The sequence below is a fragment of the Arabidopsis lyrata genome, assembly GCF_000004255.2.
Source record: "Arabidopsis lyrata subsp. lyrata unplaced genomic scaffold ARALYscaffold_5, whole genome shotgun sequence".
NCBI classification, from domain to species: Eukaryota; Viridiplantae; Streptophyta; class Magnoliopsida; order Brassicales; family Brassicaceae; genus Arabidopsis; species Arabidopsis lyrata.
In genome coordinates this window covers 17862354-17885627 of record NW_003302551.1, presented here as the reverse complement: position 1 = coordinate 17885627, position 23274 = coordinate 17862354, and the positions used below count along the sequence as shown (strand labels likewise).

At 34.9% G+C, this 23274-nt stretch overlaps 6 protein-coding genes across 6 annotated transcripts; 3 read left to right on the top strand and 3 right to left on the bottom strand.

The window, feature by feature from the left end:
- The first annotated feature begins 210 nt into the window (after window positions 1-210).
- Window positions 211-1472, top strand: LOC9312428. Its single transcript, XM_002878031.2, has 3 exons — window positions 211-744; window positions 959-1022; window positions 1109-1472. Exons 1-3 carry the CDS (start codon window positions 391-393, stop codon window positions 1276-1278), a joined length of 588 nt encoding a protein of 195 aa, XP_002878077.2. The 5' UTR covers window positions 211-390; the 3' UTR covers window positions 1279-1472.
- Window positions 1473-3086: 1614 nt separating this feature from the next.
- Window positions 3087-3959, bottom strand: LOC9312427 (mitogen-activated protein kinase kinase kinase 3). Its single transcript, XM_021026243.1, has one exon. The coding sequence runs from the start codon at window positions 3957-3959 to the stop codon at window positions 3087-3089; it is 873 nt and encodes a 290-aa protein (XP_020881902.1).
- An 8284-nt stretch (window positions 3960-12243) lies between these two features.
- LOC9314145 (WEB family protein At3g56270) lies at window positions 12244-16072 on the bottom strand. Its single transcript, XM_002876311.2, has 3 exons — window positions 15506-16072; window positions 12755-15030; window positions 12244-12621 (listed from the first exon to the last, which is right to left on the bottom strand). Exons 1-2 carry the CDS (start codon window positions 15704-15706, stop codon window positions 13909-13911), a joined length of 1323 nt encoding a protein of 440 aa, XP_002876357.1. The 5' UTR covers window positions 15707-16072; the 3' UTR covers window positions 12244-12621; window positions 12755-13908.
- A 1077-nt stretch (window positions 16073-17149) lies between these two features.
- LOC9312425 lies at window positions 17150-17973 on the top strand. The gene is made up of 2 exons (XM_021026325.1): window positions 17150-17337; window positions 17382-17973. Exons 1-2 carry the CDS (start codon window positions 17150-17152, stop codon window positions 17722-17724), a joined length of 531 nt encoding a protein of 176 aa, XP_020881984.1. The 3' UTR covers window positions 17725-17973.
- LOC9314144 lies at window positions 17927-20020 on the bottom strand. Its single transcript, XM_002876310.2, has 4 exons — window positions 19482-20020; window positions 19019-19163; window positions 18667-18730; window positions 17927-18253 (listed from the first exon to the last, which is right to left on the bottom strand). The coding sequence occupies exons 1-4, from the start codon at window positions 20005-20007 to the stop codon at window positions 18110-18112; spliced, it is 879 nt and encodes a 292-aa protein (XP_002876356.2). The 5' UTR covers window positions 20008-20020; the 3' UTR covers window positions 17927-18109.
- A 1220-nt stretch (window positions 20021-21240) lies between these two features.
- On the top strand, window positions 21241-22629 carry LOC9314143 (copper transport protein CCH). The gene is made up of 3 exons (XM_021026349.1): window positions 21241-21458; window positions 21928-22003; window positions 22114-22629. The coding sequence occupies exons 1-3, from the start codon at window positions 21450-21452 to the stop codon at window positions 22392-22394; spliced, it is 366 nt and encodes a 121-aa protein (XP_020882008.1). The 5' UTR covers window positions 21241-21449; the 3' UTR covers window positions 22395-22629.
- Window positions 22630-23274: the final 645 nt, after the last annotated feature.

Here is a 23274-nt window from a genome sequence, read left to right as displayed (position 1 = left end):
AAAATTATCTATGATTTTCTGAACCCCCCCCCCAAAAAAAAAAAAAAATACATTTTCACTCTAAAAAAAGGAAAAGGGAAATTGCTAAATAATCCTAGATTTTAGTAAGATTTTCCATTTTCTATTTAGGAAATTATCTATGATTTTTTTGACTACTAAAAAATACAATTTTAGATGGCTACGAATATTTTACTCTAGTTGATGATCTCTAACAAAGAAAATCTCGTATTTAACAAAATATACACTAGTAATTAAGTAAACAAAATTGGACGCCTCATAAATCATCAGATCATTAAACACCCACGTAACCACATTAACAGTCACAGACATATTCTTCTTCTTCATTTGTGGCCCTCGTTACACATACATCAACCCCCACCACACAACCACATGATATCTTATATAAACGTATCACAATTTGCAATCTTTTTAACTTGGAATTTATGTGAAAATCACAAGATGGGTCTTAGAGCACTGCCTATTCAACACAACAGTGGATTCATCTCTACGACCAAAGTCCCGATCTCAAGAACCTCGCCGAGATTTAGCCGGAACCCTAGATGGGTCGTTGTCTCAGCAAAGCAAGAGAAAGATGATGAGAAGAAGAAGGAAGAGGAGACTTCGTTGTTTACGAAATTAACTGATGCGTTGGACTTCTCACAAGTTCGGTCGGAGAAAGACGCTGAGCTTCTCTACGAGGCTCGAGAAGCCACCAAATCTGGTGGCAAGATGACCCAAGAACAGGTTGGTCTTCTTCTTATTACCACACACTGAGTTTTGAATGATATAACCAAATTAATACTGATATTTTCTTCTTTTTTATATATATATATAAAACGTTAACATGTAAAGCTAGGGGGAATCACTCGAGTTCTAAACATGGATAGAAAATCAAACTTATGAAAAATTGAATAATCAAAATCGAAATATGTTTGATGAAATTCGTAATGATATGCAGTATGAGGCATTGAGGAGAAAAATCGGAGGGACATACAAGGACTTTTTTAAATCCTACGTTGAAGGTAAAATCTTGAGAAAAAATGATAATTTTATTTGAGATAAGCTATTTGAATTAATTGTAAATTATTGTTTCATAAATATGTTATAGTGGATGGGAAATATGTGGAGGAAGGATGGGTGGACAAAACATGTAAGATATGCAAAAAGGACACAAAGGGTGAGGCAAGACAAGTGGACAAGTTAGGGAGATATGCTCATGTCTCTTGTCTTCAAAATCCTCCCTCTGGAAATTTCTTCACCAGGCTCTTCTCTAGATGATGATCAATTTCCCAAATCATATGAATGTGTTTGCTTGTAACTAAATTATTCTTGCAGTTTTGTGCGTAATTTTGTAGAAATCGAAATTTCATTTACATTCGAAAAGAAACATCACGTCTATTGGGATCTTGTTAAACAAATAGATAGAAGATGATGTATACATTTTTGGTTTAAATGTTTTGAAGCTTTTATAATGACCCCATTTTCTAAAGATATTAAAGACTAAAAATAATGAAGAACAATCATTGTATTAGAACTTAGAAGTGTGTAACAGTTTCACGGTCGTCTTGAATTGTTTGCTCCTCTGAAACTACGACCATGTCGTCTGCAACGTTATGTTATTTGTGAGGCAATTAAGTGTTAATCGGTGTATGCTTCTGGAGCTAGCAAGCTCTTAATGGCTACAGTGATAAATTTATTAAATTGTTCGATATATATTCTTACTTTCTTTTTCACAAACCCACTTCATTTATCAGTAGATTTACTATACATGCATTTTAAACAAAGCGGTTGATATATACTTGACCATTAACGTACGTAATTTAGTAGGTTGTGCTTTATTTAGTGATGAAAATCATTGTATATATATCCCCTAACATTGTATATATGTTGATCTGATTAGTCTGTAACACAAAGAAGTCAATCTGATTAGTTTCGGTCATTAATGATGGACCAGAGCAAACTAAGCTATTTAGTTTATGGGAAGTAAAGTGATTCGAAAAAATGCAATCAAAAAGCGATATCAGGAAAAAATAATTCTCTTGCAAACATCAAACACACAAACAAAACTATGAGTCTAGTTATAAAGGCTTTTACACATACGCATGAGAAATACAACACTCAAAACTACATATTCCACTATTAGTCTTTGATCACAACAAGTAGACAATCATTCTTAATTGGTACACGCGACTCAAACATCAGTTGAAAACTCACAAGCTCACAACTTTACATATTCATCCTCCTCTAAGTCCTCTTTGATCCTCATCTCGACTATATATAATCCAGGATTTTATGTTTATACATGATATAGGGGTACGTAAACTAGGCTCGTATAATAGGCGTTTGTTAGATCTGTCTCAGCACTATATGAAGACTTTTTCAAGATTTAGGTTTAGATATGGTGAATTAAGTATTCAATCATAAGGAACGTTCGCACTCTCATTTTGGTAAATATTAAACACTTGCATGATTCTGAAAAACTATCTAGGGCAAACAAAAAAAATAGGAGAGTAAAAAGGCCAAGAAGAGAATTGCAAAGGCAAAACAAAAAGATACTAGAAAAAATACAATTTTAAGCTTTTCAGCCTCATCAGAAGCATTAAGATGTCACAGCACCGATCCTAGAAACGTATCAAACTAAGCTTAACACTTGAGTGAAGTAGGACAGCACGCTTCGTGGAAACAGAACCGCCTATTATGCTCACTAATACTCCATCGCATTAAAACATCAACTAAACTACATTGGATCAACTAGACCACATATACATATAGCAAAATAAAATACTTTCAAAAATCTTCATAATCACCATTTTCCATCGGATATATAATTATTTCAATGAGGTTTGGTTTTCGACTTACGATTAAGTGAGAACAAATAATGTTATCTTTCTCTTCCTTATTTTTCGGTAATCTAATTTTCCAGGTATTTTCCCTTAATCTTTTAGAAAAAACAAGAAATATATCTTATAGAATATAAGTAAACAGACCATTTATTCGACAATAAGGTAGCACCATAACAAAAAAGAGAGAATAAAATCATTCATATCGGGATCATCTCCACCGTCAATCTTACCATTTATCTCCACTCAAAAAAACCTTCCTTGAACCACTCCGTCAGTTAAGCAATGAGGAACAGGAAGCATCTCAAGCGGTGGAACCCCAATACTTTGGTTAACAAAAGGATGGCTCAGCAGCTCCTCTGCGGTGGCTCTATCCTCCCAATCACGCACTTTGCATTTCCTCACAAAGTCCCAAGCCATCGGTGATAGCGTCGCTGACAAGTAATCATTTCTTCCTCCTACATTAGCCCCCAACATCTCAATTACCATAACACCTAAAGACCACATATCAACCGCAGACGAAATAATTCGACGTGGCCCGACCGCCTCTGGAGCCAAATACTCCGGATTTCCCTGGAACAGAGACCCATCCAATGGATTAGGTCCATTAGGCTCCTTGGCTAAACCGAAATCAGCAAGTTTGAGTTCACAAAGCTCTCCATGAGTGTAGGTCGGGAAGATAAGTATGTTCTCTGGCATGAGATCACAGTGGACGTAACCATCTTTGTGAAGATCCTTGAGTCCTTCAAGAATCAAGAGAGTGCAGTACCCGACCACGTTCTCCGGTAATCTCCCACCGGCTTTGGTCATCATGTCTTCGAGTGAACCATGTGGTGCGATTTCCATGTAAATAGAGCAGATCTTGACATTTACCGGCATGGTTTCGTAATAGATGATAGGGCTTGTGGGTCTTACGATGTTGAAATTGATGGAGTTGAAGTGATGTAAGATCCTTAGTTCTTTCTCGAGATCCTCTGAGTATTTGCGGTGAGATGTTTTCTTAGCCATGAGTAGACCATCGGGGGTTTTCACGAGAGAGATGTAGCCATGGTGGCCTTGGCCGAGACAGCCAAGTTTTGGTAAGGTGGTCGCGTCTAACATCCACGAACTCGACGACATGGAAGTAACAAAATTTAGGGTTGATGTTTTGTTTTGTCTTTTTGTTGAGAGATTGTGAAGATTACTTCTTTCGTCGTCTGTATATAATAGACAATAATTGGTATGTAATTAAGTTGAGTTTGACTCATCAAGAAAAGCTGGCGTCAGAATCTACATATAAGTAAAAAGTAAATTGTATGTTTAATTGGAATAGGGATAACTATGAAAAAAAGGAAAACGATATGGGATGGATAATTTTTGAATAGAATAAAATATCTTTTCAAAAAACAATCCATATTTAACATATATAATAAATAAAAATATTTAATTTTCTTTTTCAGTTAAACTAGGGGAGGTCCCCGCGCCCAGCGCGGGGTTGTATGTTGATTAAGACCAGAATTAATAATTAATATTTAGGGTTATCAAGTTAGGGATATTTATTGAATTAATTTTGTCAAGAGTCTAATTTTTATAACGACATTAATATAGAATTATGGTAAAACGCTATAACTTTTGATATATATTATTAGTAATCAACAATTAATAGTGTTTTTGAATCACAAACAATTATTAATGTTTATATCTTGATATATATAATAGAATTAAATATAAAAAATCTATATATTTAAACCAACAATATATTAGCAACGCCCCGACCGCCACTTTCCATGGGTTCCCACGTCCAGTCTCGGTCTTTAGGCCCATCTTCTTTGTTTTGTCGTACTCTTGATTTTATGACATATTCATGCTTACTCGTTTCTTTCATATTAGCAACGCCCCGACCGCCACTGTCCGTGGGCTCCCCACGTCCAATTTCGGTCTTTAGGCCCATCTTCTTTGTTTTGTCGTACTCTTGATTTTATGACATATTCATGCTTACTCGTTTCTTTCATATTTGTAATGCCACAACCGCTACTGTCTGTGGGTTTCCACGTCCAGTTTCGTTCTTTGAGCACATCTTCTTGGTTTTGTAGTACTCTTGGTTTTATGACATATTCACGCTTCCTCGTTTCTTTCATATTTGTAACGCTCCGACCGCCACTGTCCGTGGGTTCCCCACGTCCAGTTTCGGACTTTAATTTGGGCCCATCTTCCTGGTTTTTGTTGTATTCTTGATTTTATGACATATTCATGCTTTTAGATTGTATGTCACTGGAGTTTTTCGTAGTTGGAAACAAATAATTGAAAAATATAATCTCTTACCATATCTCTTACCTATCAAGTAAGTCATCTTGCTCTTTGAAGTAGTTATGTACGTAAAATTTCAATGGTATAGAAACATGCATCTCCTTTGTATATATCGTGTCATATTTATCGTCCCTATTGTAGTATCTTTGTCTCTACCTTCGCCATTGGTCGCTGCGTAACCCTTCAGTTGATCTCTTGTTTATAAAACCCATATAAAAAGTTGTAAGAGAAATATCATTTTCTTAACTGTATCGTATATGTATTTGTAGTATATTGATCTGAGATTGCAAAGATGTATGCCTATCAAGAAGCTCTTAGCAAAGTAAACACTGAAGATAGGTACTAAAAATGAGAGGGTTACAGAGAGCAAGTATCTATCCCTTAGAAACCACTATGTGCAACTGAGAATAATTCATATATGTACATACATACACATGTATACAACGTATTGAAGCTTTTAAATTTAAATATCGAATGCTACAAAACTGGAAATTGCTTGTGGAGAAAGCAATATGAACATGGCCACATATATAACAAATAACCGATTATGCTTGTCGTAGATCATTCTCTTTCAAACCAAAAGTTTTACCTAAACAACATATCAAGTGACTCACAAGAGATACATAAGAGCCATATCCTAAAAATATCCGGCAAAGCAAAAACGCTCCAGGTTCGAGAAGGAAGTCATTGGAAAATTTGAGTATATACCAAACTGGAGAGTAATTCGGCTATAAAGAGAGATGTGTTGGCTTTGAAGAAAAAGCTATGTGATGCTCTACCTTTTATTTATGAATTTTATGCTATGAATATATGTTTTTGTTAGGGTTCAACTTCAGTCTCCGGATTAGAGACTTATATTCATCCGACAAACAATTCGATGTCACAATCAACGCTACAAAATTGGTGGGTTCTCTCTATTAACAAACAAAAAAAAATTCTAGGGTATATATATTTTTTTTGTTTTGTTAGATCTATACGACGAAGAACATGACGAAGAACACCAAAAATTCTCATCAATCCGGTACGTTTGATCTTATTTTTATTAGTTTAACAATTACGGTTATGTCCGAATCTGAAATAACCATGGCTCCAGACTCCTTCACACCATGGCCACATATCACCGGAGTGGAGACGATTTCAAATTCGGAGCTTCTCTTCGCATATAAAATCATACATATGGTCTCTTTGTTTCGGGTTCCCTCTACAATAATTAGTACATATTTCAAAACTGAGCTACAAAAGAGCACATTGGATTTTGGTAAACATCAAGATTGCTTCCTACCTTCCAAGAAACATGATAGACTAATTCACATCCAAGACCAAACATTAGCCACATAAAGCCTGAATCAAATTAAACGATCTTAGGATGCTTTTCATAATCCGTAAGTTAAAGAGACTTGCATTAAAATTGCAAATTAGACTCTAGAGGTGCACAATGGTTAATCAGAGTGTATCAAAGACGACGAATAAAGCATGAATTAGAATATCAGCAGAGGAAGCACACAAATATTCAATAAACGTAATCAATCACTGAGAATAGCATGGACCCAACTTTTGAAAGATTCATAAAAAAGGAAGATTTTTCCTATGCAACAATATTCAAACAATGAGAAGATCAATGATTGATGACTAACCATACAACCGAAGCAAAGCCATAAACAGAAACGAAAGTACTAAAGAGCCACAACAGCAGTGATACGACATTTGTTTCCTCGCACTGGAAACAATGACGTGCTTCCATAAATCCAATCTAGTTTTTATGGAAAACAAACCTGCATTCATAATAAACACTACTATTAATTATTATTTTTTATGCAAGAATTAAATGGCAGTATAAAAAATTCAATGGTTAGTGCCGAAAAAAAAAGCAAGGATTAGTTATGATATCAAATCAAAATTAAATATCAAGCAAGGTATTTACATAAAATTAAGGCAGTGGAGGATCTAAGAATTTTTTATATGACAATATCTACAACTAAACAAAGAAAATTTATATATTTTTAAAACAGAATCATTATTTGTTTTTTGGTAAGATTAAAACCGAATCATTATCATATTAGTAAAATTATCATTTATTTATTATTATCCACGTTAATTTAAAAGTTTAAGAGAATATCTGCTTTTTTCTCATAAAAGGATGGGATAATAACATAACTCTTTTAGATTTATAACTATATTTGACATTATCATATTAAATCTATTAAGATAAATATATTTCTTTTTGAAAAATATAAATAAAATGATAATATAATTATTATAGATTTACAATTATATTATTATCCATGTCAAAATTTTAAAACATTTTACTTTTTTCTCACATAGGAAGATAGAACAATAACGTAACAGTTTAAGATTTACAACATAAAAATAATATCAGAATTGGAACGCCAAATCATAATCAACACAATTAACACAACTCTAATGGGAAATTAGAGTTATCTTGTGATTAAAATACTAAACAAACAAAACAAACCGAAACAAAACAAAAGTCTTCCTTTCAAAATCATTAACGTGACGGATTGCTGACTGATTAAGTTGAAGTTTTAGGCATTTAAAGATCTAGAAAGATGATTAAGGTTAAACATTTTTATTTATTTTAAACAACGTTTGAATGTTGACAAAAAAAGAAGAAGAGAGTGTTGGGACCATCGGGAGAGACAACGTTGAGCAGCTGCGAAAGAAGCCAACGTTGTCTATTATGTTCCTCACAGTGTTTGATTTGACTTTTGATGACATTACACTCCTGTCCACTTGTTGTCTCGAAAGTTCATGCAATGGAAAATTATTAAACAAAACAATTTACTTTTATGTATAAATCCTAGGGAAGAACCGATCAAGCTAAGATCAATGGTTGTGGTTTTAGTACCGTATACTTCTCAAATATACCCGTTGAATAACGGAAATCCGCAAGACGGGGAGGAGACGAAGTCAACCTAGCTGGCAAAGGAGCTAGCCCAGCTCCTTTGGTCTTATTTATGGTCATATGTATTTAGCAAAATATGGTATACAAACCGAACCAATCAACAACAAAACCTGGTTTTAAATTGTTGTATATTTCTCAAAAGTCAAAACCCATAATAACCAATGGAACAGAAGAAGCTAATGCAGAGCATACTTACGCTTGGAGTAAAGAGTGATGCAAGCTTCCATTGGCACACCCGAAAACGCATCAGAGCATGGAAAGAAACCTAAAAACCAATAAATTAAACAATAATTAAATCTTAGTGCATGTAAAACGAATCCTATACATACCAAAGTCCGAATCTCAGTGCCTTAGAATGACCTCGATACCAAAAACTTTAAGTTACTACTTCCATATATGTAATATTTTAGTTTGGGGAGAGAGATTGGCAACGAAGAGTAATTCCTGAATTTAACAGCCAAGTTTGTTATCCCTAATCTAAAGAGAGGAATACTTAAATTGTATTAACGACAAAAATTAGCCTCCTCTGAAGATTCATCCCTGAAATAAGTCATCTTTCTGACTTTGTAGCAACTGTGTTATCAAAAGTTGAGTGTTTCTTCTGAGAAAAGACATATTTGAAAATAATAAGAACATGTACCTCAACAAAATCGGGAGGTACCTCATCTTTTTACAACAAAAAGAAACATACCAAACCATCGATGATTACCTTCTCAAAAGTTGAAACCAAACTTTTTGATTATAAAAATTGATTAGTGGTGAAAATAGTGAAACCATAAATACAAAAAAAAAAAAAATCAAATTTGTACATATAAACTATAAGATCACCTGTTTATTCATTGAATTAGGTCCAAATTTTCCATACACCAGTTCACATCGTCCCCTCCATACATCCACCCTACAATAAAAAGAAAAATTAAAATTAGGTAGAAGCAAAAAAAAGTTTGAAAAAAAGAACAAAAAAACAAGGGTTAGTTATGATCTAAAATTGAATATCATGAGCAAGGTATTTATATTGAATAGGAGGCGGTGCATGATTTAGAGTTTCTAAATTTTTCGACGATAAATACAAAAAAGGAAAAGAAAATTTACATATTTTAATAAGCAAATCACTATCATAATAATAAATATTTGTAAAACTACCATTTATTCATTGTTATCCATGTTTATTTAAAATAATATTTACTTTTTTCGGTAAAAATATGGAATAATAACAACTATTTTAGATTTACTACTATATCTGATACTATCTTATAAAATATATTAAAATTTAAGAGAAAATTCCTTTCTGTTTCAAAAATAAGGCGGAACAATAATATAATTTTTGATTTACAATAGATAGACATGCATGTTTTTGTCAGGGTTCAAGTCAATCTCCATATTTTTTTCCAAAACTCGATCTAATTGCTATTATGTGCAAAAATCACCGCCGTTCACGTTCATGTTCACGTTAGCACTCCATACCTTAATTCACATGTAAACCTCTCTGCCTATCTCTGACTTCAGCTCTCTCATCTTCGAGTCTCCCCAAGAAAGTTTTGACACCACACCAACATTTCATTCGTCAAAATTAAATCGAGTTTGCACAAGGTTACAACCGATTAATAGGTGGTCTTCTACCTTCTATTTACGATTTTATGCTATGAATATATGTTTTTGTCAGGGTTCAAGTCAATCTCCGGATTAGAGACTTATAATCATCCGACGAACAATACGATGGCGTGATAACCGTTTCTAAATTGGTGGGTTCTCTTTCATTGATCTACATATTATTTTTTTGTTCGTTTTTTTTTCCAAATATTTAGATTGAAACGACGACGAACACGACGATCATACCAAAAATTTCATCTATTCCGGTACGTTTGATCTTTATTTTAATTAGTTTAACAATTAATAGCCGTTTACGATTAATTTCGGATATCTAAATCTTATTAATTTGAGTAAGGTTAGAATAGTATTCTTTTATGTTTATATTAATGCTCCGATTAATAATTTTCGGATATTTGACATTATCATCTTAAATATATCAATATTATAATAAATATTTTCCTTTGCCGATTTTTTTTTTTTGGTATAATTTCTTTTCCGATAAATTATGAAACAGATCTGTTTACATAAAAGGTAAAAAAGAAAAAAAAAAAAAAAAAAAAAAAAAAAAAAAAAAAACCATCAACCGTCTCCATTCACACGTTTCTTCATTATGATCACGAATTCACGTTCATGGAAGCTTCATCATACATTAACACTTACAAGTTTCTTCGTCGAGTTTTTATCCAAGGTTTCTTCGTCAACTCTGTATCCAAGGTAATAAATATTTGTTCTTTTCATTGGTTAGAATTATAGGGTGCAGGATAGTATTGACGTCTTAAAGACATAACATGGGCAAGATACTATGAGAAGCTTGACTATTCTGTTATTAGATCTCTGTTATTGCTATGAATATATGCTTTATGTTAGGATTTCAAGTTTTGCCTTCGTTTAGAAGAATTATATTCACACGACGAAGAACACGATGAATTCAATTAAAGCTTCCTAACTGGTACTTCGTTGTTCCTTTTTTTTTTTTGGTTAATTATCATGTTTATTGTTTCCAAAATTATTTTTTCCTGGTTAATTCCGAAATTCAATTTACTTTTTCCAAAATTAATTAGATTTCATTAAGGGTAATTAAGTAATTACGTAAAATCAATGACTCAACAAGAGCCGAGAGTCCGACACGTCAGCAAAAACACTTCTCAAATATTATTATATATAGATACAGAGAATATAATTAGGATTTTGGAAAAGAAAAATTATGCTCTCAAATGAATATTAAATCATATCTTACAAAACATGTTTCTATATATATTTTACGTATAAAAACGTTTCTATGTTTTACGTAATTTGATATATGTTGCGATATATATATTACGTAAAAAATGTTTCTATATTTTACATAATTTGATAATTATTTAAAAAGAAATAACAGAAAGGTTTGTATTTGTGATGTAAGTAATTAAGACCAGAAACAAAAGGTGTAATATTACATTAATTGTTGTTATTTATTAAAAGACTTTATGGTCTACAAAACCATCCTTCGTAATGTTTTTGTTATATTAGCTACTTTGAAAGAGAGAGAGTTAGATTCGGCATTTCTTCATGAGAACATACATTGTTGTTATTCTTATTCTCTTTCTATATAGCATCCGTTGCAGGTAGCTTTGCAGCTACATGGTAGTACAACTCAGTGGCAAATACCTAACCTGGCATCTTAATTACTTCTACTCCAGACTCTAGTCGTTTAATGTAGATGCAACATATTTATGTGCCAATCCGATGTTCCATTTGAGAATGAAACATCATGTCCTCGAATATCACTTCGCTGGGATTCTAATAACTTCAAAAAACACTTCGAGTTGCTTGTCTTTCATCTAAAGACCAACTCGTCGATGCCTTGACAAATCCACTGGCTCGTGAACCTTTTTCAAACATTTTTTCCAAGAGTGTGAAGTCATATGTGTATTTGTAGGTAGAAAAAATCCTAGTCTCTGATGTATAGATATGTTCTCTCAAAAGTAATACAATTATCGTTCAATACTAGTTCCATATGGCACACACACCCTTGACTCTTCACTCTTCAGCCTGCTCTCTCGAGTCTGTTCTCTTAACACAAATCAACTTGGTTTTAGTCCAGCATCCAAATTAAGCAATGGTTTGTATGTTCCATGAAAAATACCGTTTATAGCTACTTGGGATCATTTTTTTTTTTTTTTTTGCAAAGAACGTAAAAATTTATTGAAAATGAAAATGTTTTAAGTTTTATATATTTTCTAACCTATATAATTGGTCCCATGACCAAAAAATTTTAAAACATGAAATTTCAGAATATGTTGTTGCTTCCATATTTTTATACTTGTGATCGTCTTTCCTCCTAGGGGGTCGCTACATTAAGAGAACGAAACGCATGATTGTCTTTTTCTCTTGCACTTTTTGTGACTCAATCTGAAGGTTCGTCACAAATCTCGCTGGTCTCGATCTTCCTTCAAGCCTCCACATTCTGCTTGTATGGATCAACACATGCTCTCCAAACTCACAAATTGTTCTCATGGAAATTAAACGGCTAGCTAGATAGCTACAGGGTATTTATTAGTGGCCATTCATTTTTGGCTACAGCTGTTTTTTTGGTCGTTGATAAATATGAAGTTGCTAACCTACTTTACAATATATAAACATATCATATTCATACAAACTAGTAACTACCAATTCCATCAAATCTTTCTCCATTGCAAAGCACTTAATAAATTAGGGGAGAAAATATTGGAAAAGTATTCGTAATCGAAGCTTCATTTAATAGCCAGAAAAAATGACTTGCCTTTTGAGATCACCTTTAGAGGTAATGTGGGAATTGGGATGAACGAAACATAGGTTGAGAATAATATTCTAACACATTGATAATGATTCTATATGCTACTTATCAAACTTTATTCCGATTTGAATTTATACGTATATTCCATCTTTGAACCGAAAATCCCATCCACGTCTAGAGAGATCTCGTTATCTTCCCTTCTCCATATGGTTTAGCCTGAAACTTGTCTGCACGTGTGCCCACATTAATAAACATCTTGCATATTATAGCATCAATATATCTAACTTATCAGCATCATATATATAAGAGTATTATGTCTATAGAAGGTATTAAAGAATGATATTAAGGATGGTTGCATACCGGTACCATGCTCGGAGCGACTCGATCCGTCGAGGCGGACGCGGTGGTCCGGTCGCCATGCCATGGACCCATCGATGGATCTTTCTAAAGATCGATATTGGCCAATTTATTGACTACTTTGAACAAGGAGATCTTCCCTTCTTTTTTTTTCCTTTCTATGAGGTTGATCTGGATCTTTGTGTACTATACATCCTTTCCGTTTTATAAGCAAAGCAGAAGTTTTTTTTATATATTTTATAACATACTAAAATGGATCCAAAAGCTACAACATTTAATGTTTAGGAGAAACAAAATCAATAAATATAAAGACGTTGTCTTTTTGGATTATTGACACGAAACGAGAGCAAAGCAACCTAATTTTAAAAAGTACCAAACGTACCGTCGGATAGTTGACACTTGGAAAAGACTATCCCACGGTGTTGGGAGTGGCACATTTTAGCCTGAGACAATGATTTTGCTAACCCACGCCGCTCTTAATTTTCCAACTTTATTTTTTGAATTATTTGTTTACTCAGTTTTTTTCTTCTTTCTTTGGTTTCGAATTGGTCCCACTTCCTAGCCAATACGAGGGTTCCAGACGAAATCTTTGTTGTGAAGACTGAAACACGTGGCATTTAGTTATTGGATAGTTTTAGATTGCCTTAAAAGTCTTGGCCACGTCATCATTCTGAATCTGACCACTCCAAAATCGTAAATAGTGTGTTTCTTTTTTATTCTCCGTAGTGCAATCTGAATGTTTCAGACTTTCAGTTTCTATTTTGAGAATCTAGAAAGAAACTTTGTAAAGACCAAAGTTATAAAAAAATATACATAGTTGAGGTACTGATTATGGATCACCTAATTTGCTAATCTACACTTTAAATGCAGTAGTTAAGACTCATAAAACAATGAAAATGCCCACCACCTAAATCATATGATCAGTGCCCTTCACTAACTACTCCCATAATTAATTATGATTACTAGAAGCTTTAATTTTTATAATGTTTTTCTTTTCGTCACATTTGAGTCAAAAAAAAAACACGTTCACTCTAATCATCTGGGGTTTGTTTAAGATAGAAGCAACAACACCTATCAATGATCAAACAATAAAAAAAAAAAAAAAAAACAGGAATTGAAATGTGCAAAACATGTTTTTAAAAGCTGGGTTTTTTAGCTTACTCTGTTTCTCCAATGGAATCTTGATGTGTTTGTATGAACCTAAACTTTCTTCTCGGCGTGACCAACTGTTTCTCGTCTTTTCGGTTAAGAACATTATTACCCATTGAGACGTTACGTTTCAGCATTGGCTCAAGGAGATCGATCAGTGGCTCGTGCTGATTCACATGGCTCAAGAAGGAGCGTTGAGGAAAGCTGTCTCTTTTCATCGAGTGTTTTGCTCCAACAGCTTTCTGGTCTTTCCATGACTCTATGTTCCATTGGCGAAACGCATCTTGTGCTTCAAGTTGCTTCGTATTGGCGACTTCTACCCGGTTTAACGCCATCTCCAAAGCTTTTTTACTTTGTTTAACTTCTTCATTAGCTTCCTCCAGCTTCCTCAAGATCTCTATTCTTGAGACATTGGCGGATAATTCTTTGTTCATCTGTGCTTTAAGTGTTAATGGAAAACATGGTGGCTCCGGGAAGCAGAATGTGTCTTCGTTTTTTACGCTGGATAATATGGTCATTTCAGCAATCGCAAATGCTTCCGCTGCTCGTGCAGCCTCTTCCATTTTTCTTGCAGCAACCAATCTCATTTCTGCAGTTCTCAGGCAAGTCTTGCTCTGTTTATGAAAAGCTGTATCATTGGTTTCAACTACCATCTTAATCTGTTCACATTGTGGGTTCACAAGTAAATTCTCGGTATTGAACCTCTCTCCTTCATCAGGACCTGCTGGGTTAAACCTCAAACTGTTAAGCTCCTCAGCTAGAGACACTACTCCAAAGACATCTTTCTCTTCCTTCGTTTTTATATTCAGAGATTCAGAATAGGATTGGATTAACGCAAGATCATCCATGGTTTTACCAATATTCATACTTGCTTGCTTCAATTCCAAGAGGGTCAGATCTGGCGAGCGTTCATCGATCATCTCTTTGATGTGTGAACGCAAATGTTGAGGGGTCTCCTTGCATCTAAGTGCTTGTTGCTGGAGCTGCCACTTCAAATCTTCAACAATGCTTTTGGTTGATCCAAGAGCTTCAAGAAGATCTAGTGTTTCTAACTCTTTCATAATCAGATCCTTCTCAAGCTCCACTGTCTGTTCTTTCATCCTCTTTATGTCAAAATCTCCCACACCGTCCTGAAGAATGACAAACCAACAAACCTAAGAAAAATTATCATGTCTAATGCTATATGTTTCTGACACCAAAACGAATCTTACATAACATCTTGCTAGTTCCGCATTATGCATACACCGATTATCAGTTAATTGCCTCACAAAGTAAAACATAAACATTAAGTTTCAGACATGGGCGTTGATAACGTTTTCAGGCTTATCTCAGTGACAACTGACAACGCAAAAAATTCAAGACGACCTTGCAAGTTGCAACTGTCGACATTTTTAACACAAAAATGTCCATTGTGATAGATCACTACGCAAAATAAACTTAGTGTCAGCATAAAACCTCACCAAATCGAATTAGCTATCAATTATTAGCATACATGACAGTTAAAGAACATACATTTCAAACTTTCAATGACATTAATACTCACAGATGCATCGTACTAGAAGAAATGAAGAGACTTTGCAAATCAAAAATTAGAAGAGAACTCACGTAGTTGTTTCCAAGATTGAACGGAACCCGAGACCCACGACCACCAAATAACGGTGAATAAATGTCGATTTCAGCTCTCAGTCCTCCTCTCCTTGTACTCTCCGGGTTGAAATTCTGGGACCCGGATCCGGTTCTCACCTCCCGGATTACGGGTGTACCGGGAATCGTCTCCGCCGCAGGGTTTTGATGCATCTCCGCCATCTCTGCGCTCTGGAGAACCAACTGGTGTGTACACTTGAAAGGGAAAGATAATTAAAGAGGGATCCATTACAGTAATCATAGATACTGCCCAGAAGCAAACAAGATTGAGAGCTTCTCTATAATTATGTTTTCTCGGTAATGAAAGTCACGACGTCTCGAACAACAACAACAACAATGAAGCGCCTTTGATGATGATGCTGCTAATGGGTGTATCGAGGTGGCTTGTGTTCATTGGTTCTCTGGTTCCTTAATAAATAAATACCAAGCTTGGGCCGTTGATTAAGGAAGCGATATTGGGCCGTTGGTACGAAATTCGTCTCAAATCATGGAACAAACTTTTTTTTTGAGTTGTTTTATTTTATATCCGAAAATTGTCATAATTTCCCCATGCAATATTAGTGTATAGTAAATGTATGCGTGAAATAAATAGGTGGAGCTTTCCCTTATAGTTTTCTAACCAATTTGTGTGGCCATCGCATTAATTAAAAGCAAATTCCGAGTAGAGGAGAGAACGGACCACGTACGAATACGATTGGAAACGATCAATAAATAATTATACGGCCTCTCTCACTCAACCGTCCAAAATCCAAATTCATCACCGTCGTCTTTCGATTCTACACGTTTCTATTTAGTTTCCCGCATACGTATCTTCCAACTAATTAGAACCGACAAAATACCTTTTCTAATTACTATTGTTAAGAGTTACCAGTTAGCACTAGAAATTGCTTTGTTCTGAGTATATATAGTTCCATTTTATATCCTATACCTAAATTTTCATTGAATGTAACTACCATATCTTTTTTGGATGCATGCCCAAACTTTTGCTCTGAGTAGTTCCATATTACGACAAACAAGGTTTTAAAGTAGTCTTAGTATCTTGTATGATTAAAACGTGTGGATTAGTTTAGTCAATAATTAGTTCCTTAATAATAAGAACACCAAATAAAAAGGTTTATAGAAGGGAATCCCGCAAAAGGTTTAATATTTATATTAAATACTCTAAGCAATGTATACTACAGTAACAGTTTACCAATAATGTGATCCCCACGACTCTCTTATAATTAATGAAAACGCATTAAGTAATGCATACAGTAAGATAGCCACCTTTCATTTATTATCTAACCATTTTTTTTCCCCTATGTATTATCTTCCATATACTTGTAATATGCTCATCCATATGAAATTTTCCGATAGAATAAAAAGAACAGAATAAATATCCACGATCATATATACAACCGTGCAAAGAAGATTCTTTTGTTTCATAGCTTGTTTTACTCACAAAACATATTACTCTTTCTCACCTCTAAAGAAGCTTCGAAACTAGCACTTCCTGTTTCCATTTTTCGTACTTCAATTCTGATAAAAAGCTGACTCAAACATAGACACGGAGTTTGAAGAATACAAAGTTCATTGGGGAATAATAAATGTCAGAAAGAATAGAAGATGACTTTGCAATCGATGAAGAGATATCCTCCTACTATGGCGGAGCCTCCATACCATTCATATGGGAGTCAAGGCCAGGAACACCCAAAAACCACCTCTGCTCCGATTCCTCTCTTCCTCCGCCCCTCACGCCGCCTCCGTCGTACTACTCTTCCGAGATTTTGTCGACACCGAAGAGACAAAGCAAGGTGAGATCAAAACTAAGTAAGTTTCTGTCCATGTCCATGTTCAGCGATCTCAGGAGGAGCAATCACGGTAGCAAGAAGACGACCAGCTCATCGTTTTCTTGGTCTTCTACGTCATCTTCATCTTCCTTTTCCTCCTCGCCACCACATTCTTTGAAAAAACGAGCGAGTCATGACAAAAAATCACCACTTCTGTACGCGAACTACGGAGAGGATGAGCTTAGGTCGTCACCAACCTCGACTCTGCGTTACTCCAAGGGGGGGCGAATTGGGTGTAGTTCTTCAATGGGGAATCTGACAAGAGCTCTGTTCCCTGGATCAATGGAGAATATGAAGAGAAACGGGACCACTGGTAAAGCTCTAATCATCAGCGACATGAATAAAGCTTGATTATGTGAATCTATTGAGTGCTTGATTCTTTCTATGAGCTGCTTCACCTCATTGAACAGAGTGTTATAGTGCTTGATGTGTGAATGTAACTGTATGACGTATATATATAGTTTGTCTCTCTCAGTCGTGGCCTTAACCGTGTGTTGTGGACACTGGACAGGCTTTTTCGTCAATTCATGTCTATCTAGAACCAAGAACGTTCTCCCACTGAAACGATGTTAAATATTATAAACCGATAGATCTTTTGTATACACACAGATTGGCTTGTCATGTGTACTAAGTGACCAGTGAAACATTTCCTGTGAGAATACTCCTTAGCTATACAGTGAACACGAACGGGTTATGGTGTCTCTATGATATCCTTAAGATTGTTATCTCTTCTTACTTAGTCTGAGTCGCTATTAGATACCTCTTCTATGGGCAGCTCAAATGCATCAATCTCTGCAAAATAAGCTTTCTGCTTCTCGATATAATCCTGACAAGCTGCATTAACCGGATCCTTTTTCTCTGGCTTTAACGTCCGCTGTCTCTGTAATGTAACCACAGATACAGTATTAGATTTGGAGCAAACTTATATGGTACCAATAAGTGTAGGCTCTACAGTGGAACAACGAGAGATACAAGTTGCATATCTCTCAAAACAGCAATTCCACTGTATCTCATGACAATATTCTGAATCCACCTTTTTAAAAGAGAAGAATATACACGAAACTGAACAACTAGACAATTCACTTCAAACTATGCGTAGCACTGGTTTTCAGAAATGTGGCAGAAGAACGTGGTGAACAACCAATGTTAAACATACAAATGCACTTATACAATTTGCTAGAGCCGAAAAACCGATAGATCAAATATATTGACTACTTTTTCGCAGAAAGATGATAACAACACATGATTAGTACAGTTCTGATAAGTATACAGCCAGAGCTTTCCTGAATTCACCTTTTTTGGAGCCACTTTCAAGGTCGTCTTCTTTTTGTTTTCACTTGCTTGATGTGTTTTCTTCCTGTGATACAAATTTCAAAGAGAATTAACTAACAACAACATAGTTGATCATAAACAGTCCACAAAATGCTAAACAAATTTGAAAAACCTGATAAGTTCAACACTACCACAAGTTATATCATCTAGTATTTCTTAGTGACAAGATTTTTTCAAAAGAACAGGCATCAACAAATTAGTTAGCAAGTACTATCTTCTATCCTGATTCCATATGTCCATTAGTACTATTAGTCAAGCCAAATCTAATTTTCCCAAAACTCAACAATAATATATGATCGAATGGGTTTCATACCGAGAGCTTGATGTCAAGTCGAGACGAAGGCGAGCTGCTGCACTAGTAGAGGAAGAAGCGTCTTTACTCCTTTTTTGTCCAGAGGCCTTCCTTCTTACCGTGTAAACAGACCAAGGCTCAGCAAAATCATCCTTGTCACTAACGCCTAAGTAAAGACAGTTCTTAAATATCAGCCAAAGATAGACACAGAACCAATTTTGCAAAATTACCAATTATAAATCAACAGAGATTGACAACTATATTTCAAAATTTGAAGTGTCCCAATTAGTTCTCTTCCACTATAACATGAAACGTGATAAATTCAAGCATTAATCTAACCCTTCCTCCAATTAATTCCTAAAAATACCCAAAACCCGAAATCTAAAACCCTAGAGTTGCGCACAAATTCAATTCAGATGAAATTCCTTAAAATTGATACAGTATAACCAAATTGGAACAAAATAATCGCAGCTAAATCAATTACCCATATCAGATCGCGATGTTTGGGGACGAGAAGGAGCAGAGGCCGGAGAACCCAGATCGGCAGACATACGGCGAGTTACGGGTCTAACGTTCGTGGCAAGAGACCGAGAAGCGCTCTCAGAAGTAGTCTCTGAAGTAATAACATCTTTGGGTTTCTCCTTGAGCGTAGTTTGTTCTACTATCCTCTTAAGTGAAGAAGTGAGACTCGGATTCGCGAATTTGACTGAAGAAGATGACTGTTGAGAAGATCTGGAGACGGTGTTGGTACAATCCGCGAGCGGTTTCCTCTGTATTCTTCCTCCGACGGAGCGAGGAGCTTCCATTTGCTTACCCGGCGTCGGAAACTTCGGATGATTCATCTGAGGTTTTGGGGGAGAAGATTCTCTACTCTCGCAGTTGGCGGGAATGTAGAAAAAGCTCGAAAAGGAGGAGAAGATTTCTGAAGAAGGCTCGAGAGAGCTTGAGGCGATAATAATTGAGGGAGGATTTAACAGAAGCCCAAATTGGGAAAGTATCATTGGGCCCATTTTTTATTTTATCAACTGGGCCCATATTTTTTTTGACAGCACTGGGCCCATATATATTATAATATTTTATCTTTTGGATGTATATTCTACCTTTTTTGAACTTTATGAGATGTAGGGATCAACAAAATTATTTGAAATATTTGTTTCTTTTCTTTTTGTAAGGATAATATTAAATAAAAACTCTTAGATTGTATAGAGGGGAACTGGTTTTTAGAAGTGGGAACAAAGTTCAGTATTAGAGCATTATAGAGCAATTGGGGGCAATTTAGATCAATTGATCAAAAGACTCTTGCGTGTTGTTGACCAATCCAAAAGGAATTGCAACTTTAGGTGAGTGTGATGTGAGGCTTAAATCTTTGATCACCAACTAGACAAAGTATGATTCAGCATTGTATGATGCACGTAACTTCAATAACGATATTGAGGCCTACGGATTTGATTATGACAAATGCAATTTCGCGTTGCGTTGGTGCCAATATAAGAGAATCTTACATTTCAAGTCATGTGATACACTAAGATTGCGATCGTAACCAAATGAGTAAATCCATATTTCAAGCTAAACGCATTAAAACCAAAAAAGAAGAAGAAGCTAAACGCATTATTGGAAGATATATGCTGATATGTTTTTTCATGGACGTCGCATAGGAAGGCACAATGGAAAAAATGATAATCTTAACTTACAACAGTGTCTCACAGCCACCATAGAGACAAAAACATTTGGGAATCCTTATAAGAAACCATATTACTCGAGTCTCATTCCTATGATCACTCAAGTAGGATTCCGAAAAACGGAACACATCGATTTTTAGCCCAATAAAATATATATATATCAATAATGTATTGATGTCATGATCGATTCTGAAATATTAATTACTGGTAACAGAATGATTTAGTTCGGCTTACCATTCCAAAATCTACATGTATAAATACATGATATTTTTCTTATAGATTGATACATACCATATTTGTTTTTCTTGTACATGATATTCTTTAGAAACCTTGAAAAATAAAATATTAGTATAAAATAGTTTTTTATAAGTTCATAGTCAAAATAATAGTATAAGTAAACTTTGAATGACATGTAAAAATTAGGTACTTGGTACTGCAACAAAACATGTGTAGTACAAGAAGAAGAACCTCATCTAATTCTTTGTACTTGTACTTTCCGTTAGTGGATTTTAAAGTTGGTAAGCTTTATTTCCACAGCAGGTATAACTAACCTTCCTAAAACCTTTATACTTTTATTGGAATATGGTAAATACACTAATCCATAATGTTCTCGTTTCCTTTACGCTAACTTCTCCGAATCTTTGCTTTTCCGTTACTATAAATACTTAAGAAGACACCATTTCTTCTCATTCAACAAACAGACATCTCATTCCCTTATTCAGATCATCGGTCTCAAAGCTTAGTCGTTTCCTTTCTTCTTATATATTCTAGCCATGGCTCAGGTAATTTTCTGACTTTGATCTTTTTCTCCATATCTTGGGTTTACGTCTGGTTCTTGGCCATGGTACGATGGAATACTGTTTTTGAGAGACATTGATCTGGAAGCAGGAACGTCTTTTTGTGCCATTTCCAAAAAGATGCTAACAATTGTTCTAAGATAGAAGCGGATGTCTAAATCGGTCGACTAATCGGTTCTAAGCATCCGATTACTCAGTTTTTATGATAAGAAATATTTTGGAATTCATTAACATAAAATTGCAAAAGAGGAAAAAATGAGATTGATTGGTCTAGGTTCTATCTGTATATCGAATGTCCGATTAGCATTATTTTGAAATATTCATTAAAAAGGTGTTAATTAAGCTTGATCACAAAAGATAACTGTTAATTAGTGATTAAATTAGCTGTTGATATAGTATTTGTAACCGGACTGGTCCGATGGTTCTAACATTTTTGGATTACTAATAAATGCAGACCGTTGTCCTCAAAGTTGGTATGTCATGCCAAGGCTGCGTTGGTGCCGTCAATAGAGTCTTAGGCAAAATGGAAGGTAATTTTTCTCCAATCTTTTTTCATGTCTTTTCAAATACCTTCCACTAATCGTTCTTTTAGTTTAAGGATTGTCTTTTGTTGACTCTAGAATTTATTAAATAATCTCAGGGGTTGAGTCATTTGACATTGATATCAAGGAGCAAAAGGTGACAGTGAAAGGTAATGTTGAGCCTGAAGCAGTTTTCCAAACAGTTTCAAAGACTGGAAAGAAGACTTCTTACTGGCCAGTGGATGCTGAGACTGAGCCAAAAGCCGGGGCAGAGCCTAAGGCCGAGGCCGTGACTGAGACTAAAACCGAGGCTGAGACTAAGACTGAGGCTAAGGTTGATGCAAAAGCTGATGTTGAACCAAAAGCCGCAGAAGCCGAGACTAAGCCATCACAAGTTTAAGTATACTAAAGATGAGAAGGAAGGCTAATCTACCTTTACAATGCTTCTTTATCTTTTGCTTGTGACTTGTGTTGAGTGTGTTGTTGTAAGCAATGCTTTCTCTAAACACCTAATATTTTCATGTATACCTTTTTCAACCTTTGATAAGAAGATGTTGGACCCATGTTGGTCCGACTTTCTTTTATAATAAGTTTAAGTGTTTTACTTACTAATTAAATATGCGAGAATCTTAACTTTGACTTATTATAAAACTTAATCCATTCAGTTATTCAGACATCAATCTGATTATATGCAAAAACAAAATGAACCATTTTCAAGAGAAATTGTAAGATGAGCCGGCCTGAAGAATTTGGAAGTCCCAAGCAAAAGTTTTTCTGGTCTATTTATATATTTATTTATTTATTTTTTTGACAGTGGTCTATTTATTTATTTTTGTAAAAGAAGTTGGACATTAAGGAGGGATTTGAACTCCCCTCCCCTTGGTATTAGGCCCAAAACCAAATAGACTAATAACTTTCTTTTGATATATTTGTGGCCCTAAAAATACATAATATTCATGTGGATTCAAATTTGAGTTATCTTACATGAACTATATGGGTGTGATTGGTATACACTAATCTAGCTAATCCCATTGGGGAAAAAATTCGTGCTAAGATTTGGATTGCACATTTCTTACAAAATTAAGCAGATAATCCCCAAAAATAAAGTCAATTAATGTTAAAGCTATAGGAGCGACGTGCTTACACTACACATATTTGCTGTTGAATGGTTGGAAAGTCCTTTTCTTTTTTTCCCAACTTTTTACGTCTTTTAGCTTTTGAAGCTATCGATCGTGTCTCAAATCTCTATATTCTTATTTCCTCTCTAATTAATTCTTCAT

Excerpts from the sequence above, each read along its gene's own strand:
- LOC9314144 (XM_002876310.2), bottom strand. The coding sequence starts at position 20,007 with ATGGGCCCAATGATACTTTCCCAATTTGGGCTTCTGTTAAATCCTCCC. Across the intron at positions 18,731-19,018 it reads GACTTGACATCAAGCTCTCG|GAAGAAAACACATCAAGCAA; the intron begins GTATGAAACCCA and ends TTTGTATCACAG. Across the intron at positions 18,254-18,666 it reads TGAAAGTGGCTCCAAAAAAG|AGACAGCGGACGTTAAAGCC; the intron begins GTGAATTCAGGA and ends GTTACATTACAG.
- LOC9312428 (XM_002878031.2), top strand. The coding sequence starts at position 391 with ATGATATCTTATATAAACGTATCACAATTTGCAATCTTTTTAACTTGG. Across the intron at positions 745-958 it reads GCAAGATGACCCAAGAACAG|TATGAGGCATTGAGGAGAAA; the intron begins GTTGGTCTTCTT and ends AATGATATGCAG. Across the intron at positions 1,023-1,108 it reads TTTTAAATCCTACGTTGAAG|TGGATGGGAAATATGTGGAG; the intron begins GTAAAATCTTGA and ends AATATGTTATAG.
- LOC9312427 (XM_021026243.1), bottom strand. The coding sequence starts at position 3,959 with ATGTCGTCGAGTTCGTGGATGTTAGACGCGACCACCTTACCAAAACTT.
- LOC9312425 (XM_021026325.1), top strand. The coding sequence starts at position 17,150 with ATGACTTTGCAATCGATGAAGAGATATCCTCCTACTATGGCGGAGCCT. Across the intron at positions 17,338-17,381 it reads CACCGAAGAGACAAAGCAAG|CGATCTCAGGAGGAGCAATC; the intron begins GTGAGATCAAAA and ends GTCCATGTTCAG.
- LOC9314143 (XM_021026349.1), top strand. Across the intron at positions 22,004-22,113 it reads AGTCTTAGGCAAAATGGAAG|GGGTTGAGTCATTTGACATT; the intron begins GTAATTTTTCTC and ends AAATAATCTCAG.
- LOC9314145 (XM_002876311.2), bottom strand. The coding sequence starts at position 15,706 with ATGGCGGAGATGCATCAAAACCCTGCGGCGGAGACGATTCCCGGTACA. Across the intron at positions 15,031-15,505 it reads TCAATCTTGGAAACAACTAC|GACGGTGTGGGAGATTTTGA; the intron begins GTGAGTTCTCTT and ends GTCATTCTTCAG.